Raw genomic sequence first — 17,803 nt, forward strand, 5'->3', positions numbered from 1 at the left:
TTTGACCAAAAGGAAATCATATTTCCTTGGATACTCTTCTTTATCAAAATTTTGGTAAAAATCTGAAAAAATATGACTGAAGTATATTCTATAAAAGATGACAAAAATTGACTTTAGTGCTCAAATAGTTAATGTTGTTTAAGCGACGATTGTTCAATGATTTTCTGTTGAAATGAATCAGCTGCTTAAAAACAAACTGTGGTGAAATATTCTGATTGATACTGATACAATACTGATACAAAAGATTGAAAAGGCAAAATTCATTTTGCATATTTGACAAAAACTAAATACTTTTTATACAAGTACTTACATCGACTCTTTCTATTCTGTACTTCCTTCCACTCAAATCATATGCAAATTTGGCACTACTTGGTCTCACAGGTCTAGGTCTGGGTCCCTTGGCTGATTTGGGTCGGTCTGGTCTCCTGGTGAAACCAGTAGCCGTCTTGGGCCTTGGCTTTACTGCCATCTGACTGGAATCCCTGGTGGATGTGTCGCTGGCGTAGCCATAACGATTCATGCTGCGACTGCCATCCTCACTTGTACCGTCAATGTAAGGCAGACTCTCATCATCATCGTCATGTTGAATTCCATATAACTGATATGGAAATGATAAAATGAAAACATGCCAGAAAAACATCTTTATTTGTGGCATTTGTAGATATTGTAACACAGGTTTGTTAATTTGAAATGTTCATGGCATTTTGTATTTATCTTCCCATGTTAATCTAGTCAGTGAAATCTCAACACACAGTTGTTTTTTTCTCTCTGGTAAAAAACAAGAATAAGTATAAATTTATATATTATCTTTGATATCAGTACAATTCAGTCATAATTTTCAATTTAAGCTGGAGCTAAATCAGAAGACCCTCTTGTTAGTAATACATAATTGTATCTGTGGCAAGACTCAAGAATTCTGGGCCAAAAGATTGACAGTTTCACAAACCCATATAAACCTAGGGGTCCCACTTATTTTAAACATGTGAGGCCCCCTAAGAATGTCTAATTGTGTTCATAAGGGAAGTTGGGGCCACTGTTCTGTAGGTATGCCATATATATTTTTATTATGACGACAGTTTACTTCAAATCAAAGAACCAAAATGAACCAAAGAACCAAAGACTCCATGAAATCAACCTTTTTAGCTGTACTGTAGTACATGTAGTTTACAGAGTAGGAGATTTCATTACGCTTCAGAGTTTGCACACTGTTATGCGACATGGTTAACTTTAAAAACGATGAACTTCAATTGTTAAAACTTTATCTGCATGCATATGCAGTGTAACATGCACATGACGTGTGTTAAAGTTTACAACTACATGAACTGTTAGTAAGCTAGGCAGAAAATATAATTTGAATAGTAATTCTGTGTGTGTTACCTTATCATATGATCTAGCTTTGGGTGTTTTAGTTTTCTTTGATTTACTTGTAGCAAGCCCTACACTCTCCTGGAATAAAATGTAAAAATCTGACTCAGCGATCATAAGGCATGCAATGTACTCTGTCCTGAAATGAATTATATGCAGTTAGTGAAGCGCAGTGAATATGGAACAAAATTAGTTAGTTTTCCTGGAACCAGCACAGGGTATTCAACTGCCATTACTCTTGTTCAAGGCACAGCTGGAAAATGGAAAAACCTGATAGTACTTGAGTATAGTCACCTGAATTGCAATGAATACAAAGACAAAACAGCATGCCGCATAATACTTCAAGTTGCTGAGAAGGTAATGGTGAAATACTGCACAGAAATGTCCTGGAAGTAGTTTTTCTTGATCATCATTAATTTGGGTTTCTGATTTTATAATTTGAATGTTTGTTCTCATATAATTCCCGCCCCTTTTTCTAAAACTGCATAATCTCTATGATAATTGATGCTCTGAATGCCCATGACGTCAGATGTAAAAATGCAGATAACTTGTGATCTTGTACGTGTTTCAGTCTGAAGCAATCAGAAACAATAACAACAAAACTACACAAACTTAGAAATCAGCAATGGAAAACAGCTGATTTCTGAAAACTATGATAAACTTACTGTTGCTACAAGAAGCTTGGTAGCTGTGTTGATAAGTCTCTCTGCCTCTCCCCTTGTGATGTAACTAGAAGGTCTTGAACGTAGCAAAACTGAGCCACCACGTAGTGTACCCTGTTTCCTGGTAGAGCAGAAAAACCAGAGAGGAAAATTAATAGATGAAATTTGAAACTTTGCAACGTATAAAATGAACTTAACTGTTGGATCTATATTTGACTTGTCTTGATAAACGACATGTCTCTATCCTTTTTCTCCCAGGAATTGTTTGAGTTGCATTGTAATTTGTGGTTGAATCAGTCTACAGAAATTGTGGTGATACTGATCAGAGTTGAGCCATAATACTTCACTTATAAACTGTTGCTAGACTAATATTTTAATGTTCTTTGGTAAAAAAAATTGGCCAATGGCTGCTTGTAAAATTGGAATTTTGATTTTTTTTATCGCCATGACATCTGAGTCTTTGTCAAGAGCTGTATCAATATCAGCAAATAAACACCAGCCCTCTGCCAACAATTGTTGTAACACACACAAAAGGAAACAGTCCTTTATCAGTCCGGGTTATGTCCATACAAAGGATAGTTGGGAAAAGCCAATGGCATACCGTATATGTAATGAGGTTAAGGCAAGAACCAATCACATACTGTATATGTAATGACGGTTAAAGGTTAAGTGGGTTCACTTTGAAATGTTATGCTGAGATCGCGATGCGATGTGACCTGACAGATCCACCGTGACCGATCGAGTGAGACTGTTGGCTACCCGGAGGATCTAGTCCAGTCGATTGGCGACGTTCTACCGTGTTAAAAATTGTAAGATTTCTCCAGGAATAGTTTTCTGAGTTTCTTTACCCTAGACCATGTTCGACAAAGAGTTATTGGACGTTTTCGTACTCTTTACCAGCTTCTGGTTAACTTATCGGCGATTGATTCTGCGCGCGTTTTTCTGAGCGAAGGGTCAATCGTACCGGGAAATGCATGGTGATCGAAAAAATCGTGCTCCATCGTGCTCCGATCATTGACAAGAACAGTTGACCCATCGTTGCAAAGCTTGAAACATTCTCCATGCTACAGATGGAAAGGTTAAATTAAATTTGACCAAAAATAGGCGATATTTGGCGACAAATAACTTGCTGTAAATTTACAAGGGTCAAATCCTGATTTCTAGGAGCGGTACCTGGCCAGGAAAATCATCCAAAGAAGTAATATTCGAAATAATAACCACCAGTGTCAGTCGCCATCTCTACCGTACTGAACATTGTGCATAATGTCTACATCTAAAACTACCTAGTGCTAAAAATAAAGAGTGAAATCTAGCCGAAAGTTCCGAACTCATAACAATCTGCGAGCCAAGAAATGCATGGTTGATTATTCATGACGTTGGCGGCGGCAGGTTCGCTGATTGGTCAATCGTAATATCCTCTCTATGGACATAACCCGGACTGTTTATACTCCGATTCAAGACATTGAATTGCTTTGAATGTGGTACCATTGAATATCTTCAACACTTTATACTTGAATCGATAGAATAGCTGACATTGTGCGAATAGAATCGTTGAAGCAAACACATGTTTATATTACCAACATGGCTATAGTAATGGTAAAGGTTTTCTAAAGTTATTAGGCTCAGCAGACTGTTTTGAAATAAAGCTGTTCACACAATATAGTTATATAGATCCACGGATATGGAAGTGTAGTATTGCTTGAGAAAGAGTTTCAATAATGGCAACCAGTGATTTTTCTTTCTTTGTTAGTAGAGTAAAGAATTGGAATAACACCTACTGGTGTTGTTTACACTTACATTCAGAGCAATAAACTCTTCATTAGACTTTGTTACTCTCTTTAAAGGAACTATTGATTCAGTGAACTATACTTTGCAGGAAACTGTATTTAACAGTCGAGACAAGAAGTTTTACAGAAAATTATAAAATGACATTGCTTAAGGGGTATATGAAAGCTATGGATTATTAATCTTTAAACTTTTAATTTGCAACAATGCTTGAAGAGTACAGGTTCTTTGTTTAAATTTTAAGTTCTTGTTTTGTCTAACGTTGAGTTCATGAGGGATTGTACATTTACATATTGAATAAGGCCATGGAAAAGTTAGACTCAGCAGTAATATTGGTAGTACAATGATGTTATAATTTTGTTTTACCCATTCACCAATGGTTTTGCCCATTGTGATCAATATTGATTGTGGATCTGTTCACAAGAAAATAGGGTGAACGGGTCAAACTTGGCTGTGTCACTGGAAGCAAAGTGATGCCATAATTTTGTTTGAACTCCCCTCACAACCAAACTTTGGAACATCCCAATTTTGATCAATAGGATTGATGGATCTGCATCAAGTGAAATAGGAGTGACAGTAGTAAAAGATCACCAGTGTATGGAGTGTTCATCATTGATAGAACTTTCCAGCAGGGTCTTTCTATCATCTCATTTTTATGAATGCTTGCTTGATTATTCAATGTATATACAATGCACAATCAAAGACTATCAATGTCAAGATCATTAACGTTAATGATGCATGATTATTAATATCATGCAGATAAAAGATATATGACTGCTGAATATCATCACTATTTTAATTAACAAAGCTTACTTTCTCTTTGTTGCACCAGCGGAGTAAGGCCTTGTAGCTGAAAATGATCTTGAATTTGACTTTGGCTTTGGTGGTTTTGCTGGTACGTATAAACCTTCTGGTAGATATGGATGCTATGAGAAAGATACAACAAAAATATATTACAAGTTATACAGGCTTGCTGGCGTGATAGAATTTTTTCAATTAGATCCTTACAATTCATTGAAAGTGATGAACTATAATGGTTTATGAGATACTTACCCTGAACTTGGAATTCTTCATGTGTTTTCTGACCTGTGTCCTGGAAATAATGTTGACAATAAATGTAACATGGATGAGTATACAGTACAGACATTAAATGTATTTGCAAAATCACTCATGTCGTAATAATTCAAATTATGTTGTTACTGTCAACTTTGATAGAATTGAACAGAAACAATTTAAATTATGTTACACATGATGAATGGTACTTGTACTTCAAAATAAGTTTTTACTTGAAAACGAAATGTTTTGATTATTCACAGAGATGGGAGCCATCCTAGCGTAAAGGAATTAATCACAGGTACTGTAACATTTTCCTGACTGGTGTTCATGAATATTTGATGAAACATTTGAATGAACTGAAGAAAACCTGTGACCAAACTCTATTGAACTGCTTTTCTCCATCGAATAAATTTGTATCATTCAAGAATTTGAGATGAACAATGTATGAAAGTAAATCATGTAAAAGATAAGAATTTGCATTTCAAGACAATATCCTCTATATTCAGAGGCATACTAACAATTTGTAAGACATACAAGAATGTTCTAAAGATTAAATATTGATGTGTAAATTACTTGTGATATTTCATTACGTTTGTTCTGTATTCACTTCTTTCCTGCACAATGCTGGATATGGTATGTTGAAAGACAAAGTACTAAGCTTTGGCAATGCAATGTACAATATGCAGTGCCTTTCTTGACAAATGAATTCTAGACTAGAATTCAGCTGTCAAAAATAACGTTGGTCACATATTCGGACTGTGTTGACAAGATGAACACTCGGCTGTAAACCATTGTACAATGTAGGTTGAATGCACCTCAAGATCATATATTCAGATTCTGAAACTTTTACAATTCTTTTCTGATCTACCACTTGTGGGGGCTCACATTAAAGTGCTTGTGTAAAAAAACTTTTCACTTTCTTAGATTTAAAAAAAATAGTAAATTTTAGTTTTCTTTATGGAGTAAATACAGGTAGGCAGCCATGTTGAATTTCAAGTATTGGTGAATTTTCGGTAATTTGGTTCTCTAATACCAAAATTTGCATGGTAATGAAGCCCCGATTTTTATTCTTGATTTTGAAAGAAATGGTTGAAATATTCCTTGATAAAAGTTTGAACAAATTTTTTTTTTGTCTTTCACTTTCAAGGTGCACACTACCTTAAAGAATAGGTCATAACTAGCATTGGAGCTGTAATAGAGGTTATAGGATTCTCACTTGACTCGCTGTTCTTTGTCCGTTTCATGGTACGTGCTGTTTAAAGTGTTTAGATGTTGCTTGATTTCTGGATCATGGAAGTAGTGCTTCAAACTCCTGTCATGGAGCCCATCATATTGAAGAGTTGGTCTCTGAAATAAAGGAAAAAAAAGATCTACTTACAAATCAAATATTTACATCTATTCCGGTTTCAAAGGCAATAAACCACTCTCCCAGGAAATTAAGAAATTTCCTCTTATTTATGAGGAACTGAAAATCCCCTCTTAGTTAAAACAAATGAACTGTGGGGAAATAAAAGTCCACAGTTCAGACTAAGAATTCTGCATCAGTGGTCTCCCAAGAGCAATTATAGAGTGGTGGCTGCCACTCTATAATTTTTGATAAACAATATAAACTAATTACCATAACATTTACATTTATTGCTATGCAAATTAGCAACCACTCTACCAGAAAATCCTGGGGAGAACATCGTGCATGAAATTTTATTTGAAAATTTTCAGCCCTAATTCGGATCACAATATAAACTAATAAAGAGGAGAGAGAATGTATTAGAATAGCACGTGACGCCCTATGTGGAAAGTGATATCACTCTTTCAACGTAATGTTAGGAATAACAAAATAAATAAAATACTATATGTAAAGTCCCTCAAGGAGTCTTCAATATCATGTAAAGAAGTTCCACGTGTATGAGATACATAAATTCTGTTTGATTTTAATTTACAGAAGTCCTTTAATACCTAATTCAAAATGTGTATACTGATCTAAGTACACTGTCATCCTATAAGTACAGCAAAAGACAGGGAAATTCATGACGCCTACATGTTTCTATGAATACTTGAACTTTCTGTACAGTGCCTGTTCATTTCAATATTATAATAACAATAGTTGCATAGTAATGATGGATGTGCAATGTGTAATGAGAAAAAAAACTATATATTGTATTGTTTATTTATAATATTCACTGGTGTTTCAATTTTTACCAAGACAAAAATGCATGTAAATAATCCAAATTTGTTTAGATTGAGTGAAAAAGGAACATTGAGGCTCAGGACTGAAGAAGTAGAATGAGTAGATATGTGTTTAAATGTAAAATATGGTCAGAGTATGCAGTGAAAAGGCTGTATTGTATATTGTTACTGCATTCCTGTGATACTCATGTGTAATCATTATTGAATAGCATGTAAGGTCCTCTCATGTGACTTTCTACTACTGTCCAAGTACAGCAAACGGAATTAATTTGTATTATGCGCAATGTACTACCAGCTTTTGTGAACTTTTGTGTACTTTGAGTCAAGTTACTTGACTCGAAGTACTAAAAAATCCTGCCACGTGTCAAAAAACCCCACAAACAAATATATTACAAAAGAACAAAAAATTCACACAATAGACATCAGTCAGACAGGCACAGCAATATACACTTTTTGCATACACTTACTTATATTATCATGGAGTTGAGTGTGTGTGCATGTAACCCATAATCTGAACTATGGTAGTCAAGTATCTCGATTCTGTCTTTTGGCTTTTGTCCAACAAAAACGACAGAGCCAAGATACTAGGCAAGAACTTTGGTAACAATGTTACATGTAGCACTGTCAGTGTCTTCTACATGTATATAGCAGCTGACAAACGAGGTATCCACGTCCAAGCAATACTGATGAAGCTAGCTCAACCTCTATGTACAGTATGTATATAGTGATTTGCTTTGTCAGGATGAATTTCATCTCATGTAGGATAAACTCTAAAATTGACAATGCCAGATGAATTGACAATGCCAGATGAAGTTCAGTGTAAACTATGAAAGGAGACAGCTAGATTGAAATGGCAAGTGTTCTGATGCCTGATGAGACTGCATTATTCAAAATGATGTAATGGAATTTTCAGCTCAATAATTTATGAGAGCTTCAGCAAGGCAGTACATTGTGATGTTCAAAAACCAATTAATGTTATCATGCTGTATAGCCAAGCAGATACAATTACACTAATACTATGACACATTGTTCTGTGAGGAGTATTATTTGCCAAATTGCAATGGTTTGAACACAATTGTCTTCTTAAGAATTCTATAAAATAAGTAGACATGTAAAACAGATGATAATTAACTTTGCAGAAGTGAAGTACTTAAAATTTCTTTCATTGAAATGATGAGTGTCTTTCAGGGTAATTGAATGGCAAAAAAATTGAAGATAGATGTTTCAAACTGTAGCACAGATGACAAGCTGCAAGTATATATGTATCTGCAGCAAAATCCACTTGAAATTGACTATGTCAAGCAGCTTTAGTTTTCATAGTTGATTATCATTGTTATAGATATGTTACTTCAATAACATGACAAAGAATTCAGACACGTTATATTGAAAGTAAGCAACATGATTCACGTACACAAATAGGCACGAGACAAAAAGTAGTATAATATAAATACCTTTTACCTACTTAGACTGCACTATGAAACTATGTAAGTTTATAACCTTCTCAATTAAGTCAGTTGTTTTGTGTGCATGCAAGAAAATTTGATACCTGATTATGGTACAAAAAAGGTGACAGCATATCTAATGGTACCAATGAGTTTTTTGGGAAGTAGGCAAAACTCATGTACTGCATAGTTTTATTCCCTGGATACAAACACTGTTATGACAACCCCATTTTATACCTTGCCCAGTGACTGTGAAATAATGATCTGTGAAAACTGAATAGTTTTACATGTAGTAGTGTACATAGTATTGCTGAAATTTTTCAGAATGATTCAATCAATGAATGCAAAGAAACACTATTTTAAGTCATTATTATTTTTTTATGCAGCTATGCTTTGGATCATGATGCAGTCAATGCAATACATGTACCGGTACAATCTCTCTACTAGTAATACCAAGCATGGTCAAAATGGAGGGACCATGTGCCAAGATACAAATGACAATGCTAATTAATGTAGCACAACTGTAGTAGGCTGGCTACTCCAGTAGTCCTGAGACAGAGATAAAACAGAGTGATGACTTGACGTAGCCAGATAGGAGAATGAGATCTGTGACAGCTATCTGGTTTCTATGCAACGCCCAATTGTCACAGGGGCAAAGATCCGTACAAGTCTCACAGCCCATTAGACTAACGGTACATGTATTGTAAGGCATTTCTTTACATCTCCATGACTCAAAACTGTCATATGCACTGAACATGATTCTTGGTGTGTCTTGAATTTAAAAGACCCTGTGACCTTTTCACTAGCAATCTTCAAAATTTTTTTTATCCATATTACATCTGTGGTGTTTAAATTAATACCTTATGCACTGTAAATCTAATTTTGTGTCCTGTTAGAGCATACAGTCATGAAAAGGCATATTCTTGAGGAGACTGAACCAAAGCTATTTCAAAATTGCTCTAGAATGGATTTAATATTCAATCAAAACTAAGACTTTGAATTAATTACAATATATTCTACATGTAAGTACATTAGTACATCGAAATACAAGTATATGCCTCTATGATACCAGTCTCTATATTTATCAACTACATGTAAGTAAATGCTAACAACAGTGATTAGAAGTGGTAAGTATGGAGATTACTATCTGTGATTTAACATTAAATAGATAAAAGATCTAATCAAATCTTTAATGAAATGGATTAAAGGTTTATAATGACCAGTTGTGGATCAGGATGGCAAGATTCAGGCTGCAGCTATCATAGCATTGGCAATTGGTCAATTTTAATGAAAGTTCCTTGATTTGAAGAAGTGGCAGGACAATGATCAACATAAGTGTTTATTGAATGTTTTTATTCTCCCAGGACATTCTGTGCATTGCTTCTTGGTCTGCTGTTACTGGTTGCTATGGAAATGAGCCACTTATTTCACTTCCTCAATGACCCTTTCAGGCTAGAGATAACCTTTGACACAACAATCTGCCATTTTAATGATCTCCAATTGATGGAGGCAACCCCCTGAGTCGTGACATGGTTTTAACTCAATAAAAGTACACCGTACATAATACTAACTTGGATACTGACTCAGGTCTCTGAGTAGGATTGCTATGTTTCTGTTTGTACATGCTGTTGATGTCCAACCCATGGTCAGTGACACAAAATATGTACCATACTTGAGAAAACACTTTACACAATAAAAGTCATTGTCACCTATACACATTCTGTTTACTAGTATCCATTAATCTTCAAGTTGGCCACCCCTTTATTTTTAAAATCAATTTATTCATATGTAAATGATGTTCAAACAAATAAATTTTCACAACAAACGAATGGGCAAATTATGTATGAATATGTAAATTGGCAGCCTTCTTTTTTCCAAGCTGAGGAGAGCAGTGGCCTTCACTTACACTAGTGTACATATGTATGACCATGCATAAGTTGAAGTGTGCTATACTCAAGCAATGAAATCAGTACATAGCTGTATGGAGATACATGAACAGGTATACTGGTGCTGTACCAGTATGTAACAATAAAATCATAAAAGTTAAGTGTTCTGTAAATCAAGAATAAACTTTTTGAACAACCACCTGTTGATTGCTGATCATAAGTACTTAATAAAACAATTTGGAAATTGCTTTTTGTTTAATCTAATCACGAATGTCATTTTTTTATGTTTGCACTTAAAATTCAGTGACTTTCAAGGACTTATTCAGCAATTTTCAAGGATTTTTTGAATCTAAAATACCATTTTCAAGATATTATTTTTACAATATCATGACTCTCTTGTCATTTCTAAAAGTTACGAGTGGATTATCAGTTTTTTTCCAGGAGGCTTTAAAATTTGAGGACAATCAAGGACTCTCCAGGAGTGTATGAACCCTATAAATACCCAAGTTCAGTTTCAAAAGCATTGTGGGAACTAACTGTATGACTTCAAAAAGAAGTGAAACATTTCATAATCCAAATAGACTGTACGATGCTCAGAGCAAGAACTTGAGATTATTTTGAAGTGCCCGTCACTACCGGGTATGACCCTTAAAACCCTGTACCCACAGGTTATAATTAAGTTATATACACTATTGTACCTTGAAGTCTAGAGGTATTTTCCATACACCTACAACGTACAATTTATGTCTGTCTTGTTTTTATTTGCAATTTTCACCTAAACCACCCTTACATACATGTACTGATAATAATATACTACATAAAAGTTATATATATATATTTGTGGTACAAACAGCCTTCTCGAATTATTCACTGTGACAGATACACTGATTCCAATGTTGTTCTAGGTATACCATTACTAACTAAGGAGATCTTATTCTTATGGTGTATGTGTTTGTATGTGGGTGTTCTATTTGCAAGGTTCACAAGTGGGCAAAACAAGGAATTCAAAAGAAAGGCAGAACATACAAAACCATGCACAAACCAGCACAGAAATACATGTATTATGATATGCATTCTTACATGTGAGTTTGTTTGTACTGCCATTACATGAGTTCTTGGGCGTATTGATTCTTAACAATGCATCTTCTTTTGGTCTTTTCATTTAAACACCAAAGCAATGAGTCAAGCCATACAGTAAGGGGATTATGTCATAACTTAAATTATAAAGTCTAATCTGAGAGTTTCTTTAAAGCTGAAACTTTGTCAAGAAACAAGTATTTGCACATGAAGAGTATTCCTAAAATCTATATGACTCTTTTTAGCAAAGTTGGATAGAGAGCACTGATTTTGATGACTTACTTGGGGACCATAAATGGATGATTTGATCTATGGGGATAGATGTCAAACTATATTGTTTTATCATCACGTTATTGGTTTCACCCTCAAATACTGTTTTCATCCAGGTAGTTATCATAATTTATCGATATTTGTTAATTTTCAATTTAACTGACTCAATGAGGTCTAAATTATGAAAAGTTGTGATTATATATGTGTGGACAAATGAAGATGAATAGCCCATGTGTATAATCTATTGTGTGTCAACATGTGATGTTAGCATGATAAATCATTCTTTACTTGATTTGTTCAGTTCCTCTCAAAAGAGGGTATTAAAGCCCGGGGCGAAATGGACCGGGATCCGGATTAATGCCAAGTTTGGATGGGCGTTTTGGGGCATGGCTCTGCATAATGAGTCTGTTGGTAACGGTTGCTATCGTTCGCATTATCTGGGTAATCTGTTTGCTCTCAACTCACGCTCTGACTATAAGCTTAGGTACAGCCTTCGCAATACGCGAAAGAAAAAAGAAAGAAGGAAAAAATATCAATTTCATAAAAACAGGAGCGTGCTGAGTTGATTTACTGAAGTTTCGGGGTCATGTCATCGTTCGAGAATGATTCAGCTGCTGACCGCCATATCTACATACGGAAATGGCGCCGTACGCTGTAATAAACCATAGACCCTCGAGAAAAACTCGAGGGTCTATGAATAAACATAAACATTAAAAATAATCCGAAGCTGGCAATTTCGTATGTTGAAATCACGAATTACCGATTTAAACATTTACTGAGAAACACGGTCAGGAAAATGGTAGGAAATAGGTGAACGACGCGACGTCATGGCCGATCGCGAAAAATAAAAAAATAAGTTCACTACATCACGGAAGGATCGAGATTTCCATGAATCTCGCGTACCACGATATCTGTAAGCGATCGAGGTCGGCTGCTCGGTTGCTTTGAGCATGGAGTCTCTACTACCTCCATGCTTTGAGGGTGACCCCGGACAACTAATCACGAGTTATGGTTATTTTCGGAGCAATGGGATGAACCACGGACTGGGTTCATAGATATCTTCGTTATTGAAGAAATTAAAGTCCAACCTTTGTCGAAATCATACGATGTAGTGCCAACTCAATGAGCCGATCTCGGACACACGTATCAATAGGCCTAAGCCTTTCGAAGAAGATCGGGTGACGACGCGTCGACGCTCACTTGCTCACCTTGAACTGACATTGACAAATACTGTTTTATGTCTTTACAAGCTTTGTTTCATTCTCATAACAGAAGTCCAAACGTTACTGGGGCAACCGGTATGTAAAACCTTACCAACCCTCTGAACACGACATGTCATTGCCATGTGTGAGAACACGTGTACATGTACAAACCATACGGCCGTTTTCAGGGCTAGCATTTATATCAAAAGCGACTGTAGCGTACCGGTACTTTCGGCCGTAGATTGGGGGGGGGGGGGGGGGGGGGGCTGTTTAAAAAAAGTGGCTCTCTTTGACTGACTGTAATCAAATTGATCATGGAGGCTACCACCATGCTTTAATATTTAGTTGTTTTCGATGTCATTGTAAACTATGGACTCTGCCTGCAGTTCTGTAAAATACAGTGTACGCACTTTTCGCAAGGATACATCGTACCGGTACTGACTCATCTCTTGCTAAGTCACGACCGAAAATGGCTCACTTTCGCGATGTCTGTGCATCATAAACGCTTGTTAGTAAAATAGTTTATGACAACCATGAAGTTTTCATCCTGTGTGCACGCCAATATCCATGTAACTCTAAGCGTACACATGGTTTGTTTACATCGTAATTATTCTCGTATGCACAGCAAATGTTTGACCAGTTTACACCTCTGCGCGTCACTGAATGATTGACAATTGTTTGAATCGTGGAACGACTGTTCCCTGGGGGCCATTTCCTTTGTTACGAAAGCGATTTTTCCCCTAATCGTCGTAATTTTAAAAGGCTTTGTGAAACTTTGCGGATACCTGTATGGCCTACGTGTTTATGAAACAGTCTATGTTTATGGTATGCCAATAATGTTTGTTTGAGAATCGCTTCGGCCGATTTTCACGGAGCGGTCTACCTTGCTGTTGCCAGTTGTCACTCAAGCGCCATTATGAATTTTCGATGAGTTAGGGGTCTTTTATACCCCGCACACCGGTTTAAGATCAAAGAACTATGTCTAGATTATGTAGACTGTTTGCCTAACCATGGTATTATGGTGATACCCCTAGTTACCCTATGGTCACTCTACCCCAGAGTGACCATGGCCTAACTACAGGTACCATTGCACAGTGGAAGGTACAGAACTAGAAATACCAGTACATGTGTGTTACGGTGTGTCTTGAACAGTACAGAGTTCTCCACAAAGGGATTTTGAAAGGTCGATATTCCTTCTGTTTTGTGGGCAATCTATTTGCATGTTCATAATCATAGAAGCATGATTTTTCACAAAATATTATGCACATTATCCATTGTTATGTAAATTTTCCATCCCTCTGTTTTTTAAAGTGAGGAAAATAACTGAATACTGTCAACCATATGGCATTCCTAATTTACAGAACATTTCCAAAAAATTATTCCTAGAAATTCAAATATTCTGTATTATCGTGTTTTAACTACTAGTCAACTTTGATCTACAGACTTCACACTTTTCACCATATTATTTGAGAAGTAACCATACAATTGTGTACGTTACTGAATTTGTTTATAAAATCTATTGCCAAAATTTCATTTATATGGTTTACCTACAGGAATGAATATGGAAACCACATGTTGGTTTGAAACTAGGCAATATTTGGTAAACAGAAAAGTATTCTATTTCAAAAAGCTTGAAATAAAAGCTTACTATTCTTGGTATTTATTATTTGAAAATACCACTTATATGTTGTATAAGTAATTTCTTTGTCATTGTAAATTATTATTGTACTTATTGTTAATCAGAAAAGGTCAGTAGGAGGTGCTTGTGTTATATTGAAAGTGATTTAATGGTCAAATAACATGAAATACTTAGTCATAAGTAAGTCTATCTTTGGGACCATATCAATATTTTGATAACTTACAGGTTTCTTAGTTGGATACCGTTGCCTTGGTAACTCTGGTCCTGACAAATCAAATCCATCTTCCAGCCTCTTAATTTCCATATAATATTTTCTGGAACGAGAAAAAAAAAGGGCAACATTAATTCATGCACACAATATTATTTGGTTAAAAACACCACTTTTGATGAGTTTCTGCTTGACTTCACAGCGCTGACTTGTAAACACATTACAGCGATGACCTGACATGACATGGATTTCTTTAGATCTGTAATACCTGTGTGCTTTGATATTCAAAGAGAAGCCCATGTTGCTATGGTGATTGAAACCTACTCAACCAAGCTGTGACATGCATACCAAAGTCCTATACAACTTCATTCAATTGTAAAGCAACATGCATTAGTGACTTGACAGAGGTAGGATCATTCTTTATCCCCCTTTTTTTTCCAACAATTCCAAACTACAAAAGTATTTGAAATCAAATTGGATTACACTGGTAGGGTTGCAAGCTCTGTGACACTGACTGTTGGTACGTTGGTAGCATTGTAAAGCCATGCAATGCAAAATGTTCCTAGTTATTACCTTTAATACTTCAAAAAAACATCTGATACAATTTTATGTTAACCTGTTACCATGTAAGCTCTCTTGTAGTGACTAACTTTACAAACACGCCTGGTTGGTTTCTATCATTTTTTACTCTGTTTTGATCTCTAAGCACACCCACACTGCTGATAAAGTGAAGATAACTATCATCAAACTTATATTCTTTGACATATTATTTAAGGAATTTCGAAACCACTTTTCACTTGTGTGAACCCTGTAAGAGTCCCAAGAAGAACCTGAATGTTTTTCCAAGGGAAGAAAATTTAGAGTCTAAACATATTAAATATTAATAATTGTATTCTATACTGTAAGGTGTTGTACGGAAAATGTCAGTTTGATGTTTACTTCCATTCTAATAGATGACATACTGCCACAATCAATTAATTTCATTGACTGTTTATTAAAAACACACAAATGAAAGCTAAATTGCCTGAATTAATATAATCACATCTCTGCATATTAAATTGACAGGTTTCACAATCAGCATTGAGGTGAATTTATACAACATATATCAGATGTGCCATGGTTGGTTTCACACAGTAACTTTCATTGTGCCTGACTGCATATCAATGTTAATTCACAAGTGCACAGATATTTGCACTGTATAAGAACTATTTACTTTAATTCTATGTCTTTATCATACAGTACAACCTGTTATATTTGCATACAGCTCTGTTGATAAAGCACCAATTGTTTGATCAAGAACTGTTACTACAATAACGCAACTCAAAAATGATGAACAATTGATAAACTCAAGTGACCACATCTGTACAAACAATGACAATATTAGGATTAGATCTTTCCAGTGCAATTTCAATACAGTAAATATGAACTATCTTTCTTGCCAATCGTTTAAAATGTCAATGCATACACTGAGAAATTTTACATCATATTTTGAAGCTCTGAAATGTGTCATTTATTGTTCGTAATATCTGTACAGAACTTCATGTAAGAATTGTTTCAATCAGTATAAAGTTGAGAGTTTGTTAACTGCTACTTTACAGATAACAATTATCATTACAACCTTCTGATCAAGAAGATCTAATGTAGCTATCAGTACATGTGCTGATGTGACTGATAAGACAAAATACTTTATTTCAACTTCCACATGATAGTAAAATAAGCTAGTTTGTGGTATGGATACATTTTACATATTTAATATGGTATGAAAATTTACATTTAATAGAGGACCTATTGCTTTTTAAAGAATTACCTAAAAATATTCATAATTGTGTATCTAGACACTATTTAATGTTTTACAACACTTTCAATTCCTGGTTTTCAAATTTGTTACATCTTAATGGGCACACTGATTACTATACGAATTGAGGTTTTTCTGTCATCTAGTATCATTGACATTGATAAAAGGTATACTTAAAAAAATAATGTAAATCAACAATCTCATTTGATTGTGGGTTTGATTAGGTGCTTGTATGAGTAACTTTAAGTGTAAAGAATACAAACAGAAAAAGTGGAGAACAAGAAAGGAAGAAAGAAAGAAAAATATGATAGAGAAGAGCCCCCTTGGAAACTCAATTGTATAGAACAAATGATTTGTATGTCATCATGCAAAGAATGGTACTTCCATAGTCCTGTTGGGTAATACATTATTTACAAATGGGTGTGATGGGCTGTGTCTGACATTGATACCAGACACATGTTATTCTGGTGTAACATATACCAGTACATTGGAGCTTATCATTCTTTGTGTGTGAATTGTATTTATCACATCGTTGTCACCCTAGTGTTTGATACATTCTCACTCTAAGATCATTTCATAGAATGGTGGACCAGCATCCATGCCTGATATGTTTCCTGTTAATATAAATTCAAACTACATCTGCCTTCTATGCTAATGCACTTGGTTGCTTTGGGAGAGCTGACAAAATTTTCCTGTCAAATTTACACTGGATTTTTTGTACTGCAAACATATCAAAAATCCTCACGTGTACATAACAACTGGTTGAACAATGTGAAAAAGAAAAAAGAAAAAAATGTGATTTCATCCATAGGGTTATATTATTCATATTCTCATCTTTCAAATTTTTGGGAGAATTTAGCTGGTAGGTTAACTGGGTTACTTATAATGTTTCACTTTCAAACTACTTTCTCAGAACTTCAGAGAGGAAACACATGTAACACACATAGGGCAATGATCATTTATCGACAACCAGAAGAGCAACATATCAGTATTGAAACCATTCTTCTGAGACATGCTGTATATTCCGTGTGATTCAAAATGGGGCTTGGGCAACTCTGGTAACAGAACAATACCTTATTTTAAAGAACAATGAAAAGTGCAAGGGAATCGATTAGATTCAAGAGATTACATGAGACTGGCGCGGCTGATGGTTTTAATCCTGTGGGCTTCGTCAACGCAGAACCACAGGCATTTTGATGAAAATTTGATGAATAAAATTACTTGTAACATGG

The 17,803-nt window shown here is 35.2% G+C and overlaps 1 protein-coding gene across 5 annotated transcripts in view; it reads right to left on the reverse strand.

Moving 5' to 3' along the window:
* The window catches only part of LOC139150838 (dentin sialophosphoprotein-like), a 39,944-nt gene that overhangs the window by 21,781 nt on the left and 360 nt on the right, over positions 1-17,803 (reverse strand). For 4 of the 5 annotated variants that reach the window (XR_011556290.1, XR_011556289.1, XM_070723249.1 and 1 more), the window contains exons 2-8: positions 14,792-14,882; positions 6,085-6,215; positions 4,866-4,905; positions 4,626-4,738; positions 2,031-2,148; positions 1,378-1,446; positions 311-598 (exon numbers count right to left, since the gene is read on the reverse strand). Coding sequence is in view for 3 of the 5 variants with exons in the window: in XM_070723249.1 (XP_070579350.1) it covers positions 311-598; positions 1,378-1,446; positions 2,031-2,148; positions 4,626-4,738; positions 4,866-4,905; positions 6,085-6,215; positions 14,792-14,882 (850 nt within the window). In the remaining 2 variants the exon portion in view is untranslated. The remainder of the gene's footprint in view (positions 1-310; positions 599-1,377; positions 1,447-2,030; positions 2,149-4,625; positions 4,739-4,865; positions 4,906-6,084; positions 6,216-14,791; positions 14,883-17,803) is intronic. The other variant, XM_070723248.1, reaches the window with a different exon arrangement.

This window comes from Ptychodera flava, chromosome 15 (genome assembly GCF_041260155.1).
Source record: "Ptychodera flava strain L36383 chromosome 15, AS_Pfla_20210202, whole genome shotgun sequence".
Taxonomy (NCBI): Eukaryota; Metazoa; Hemichordata; class Enteropneusta; family Ptychoderidae; genus Ptychodera; species Ptychodera flava.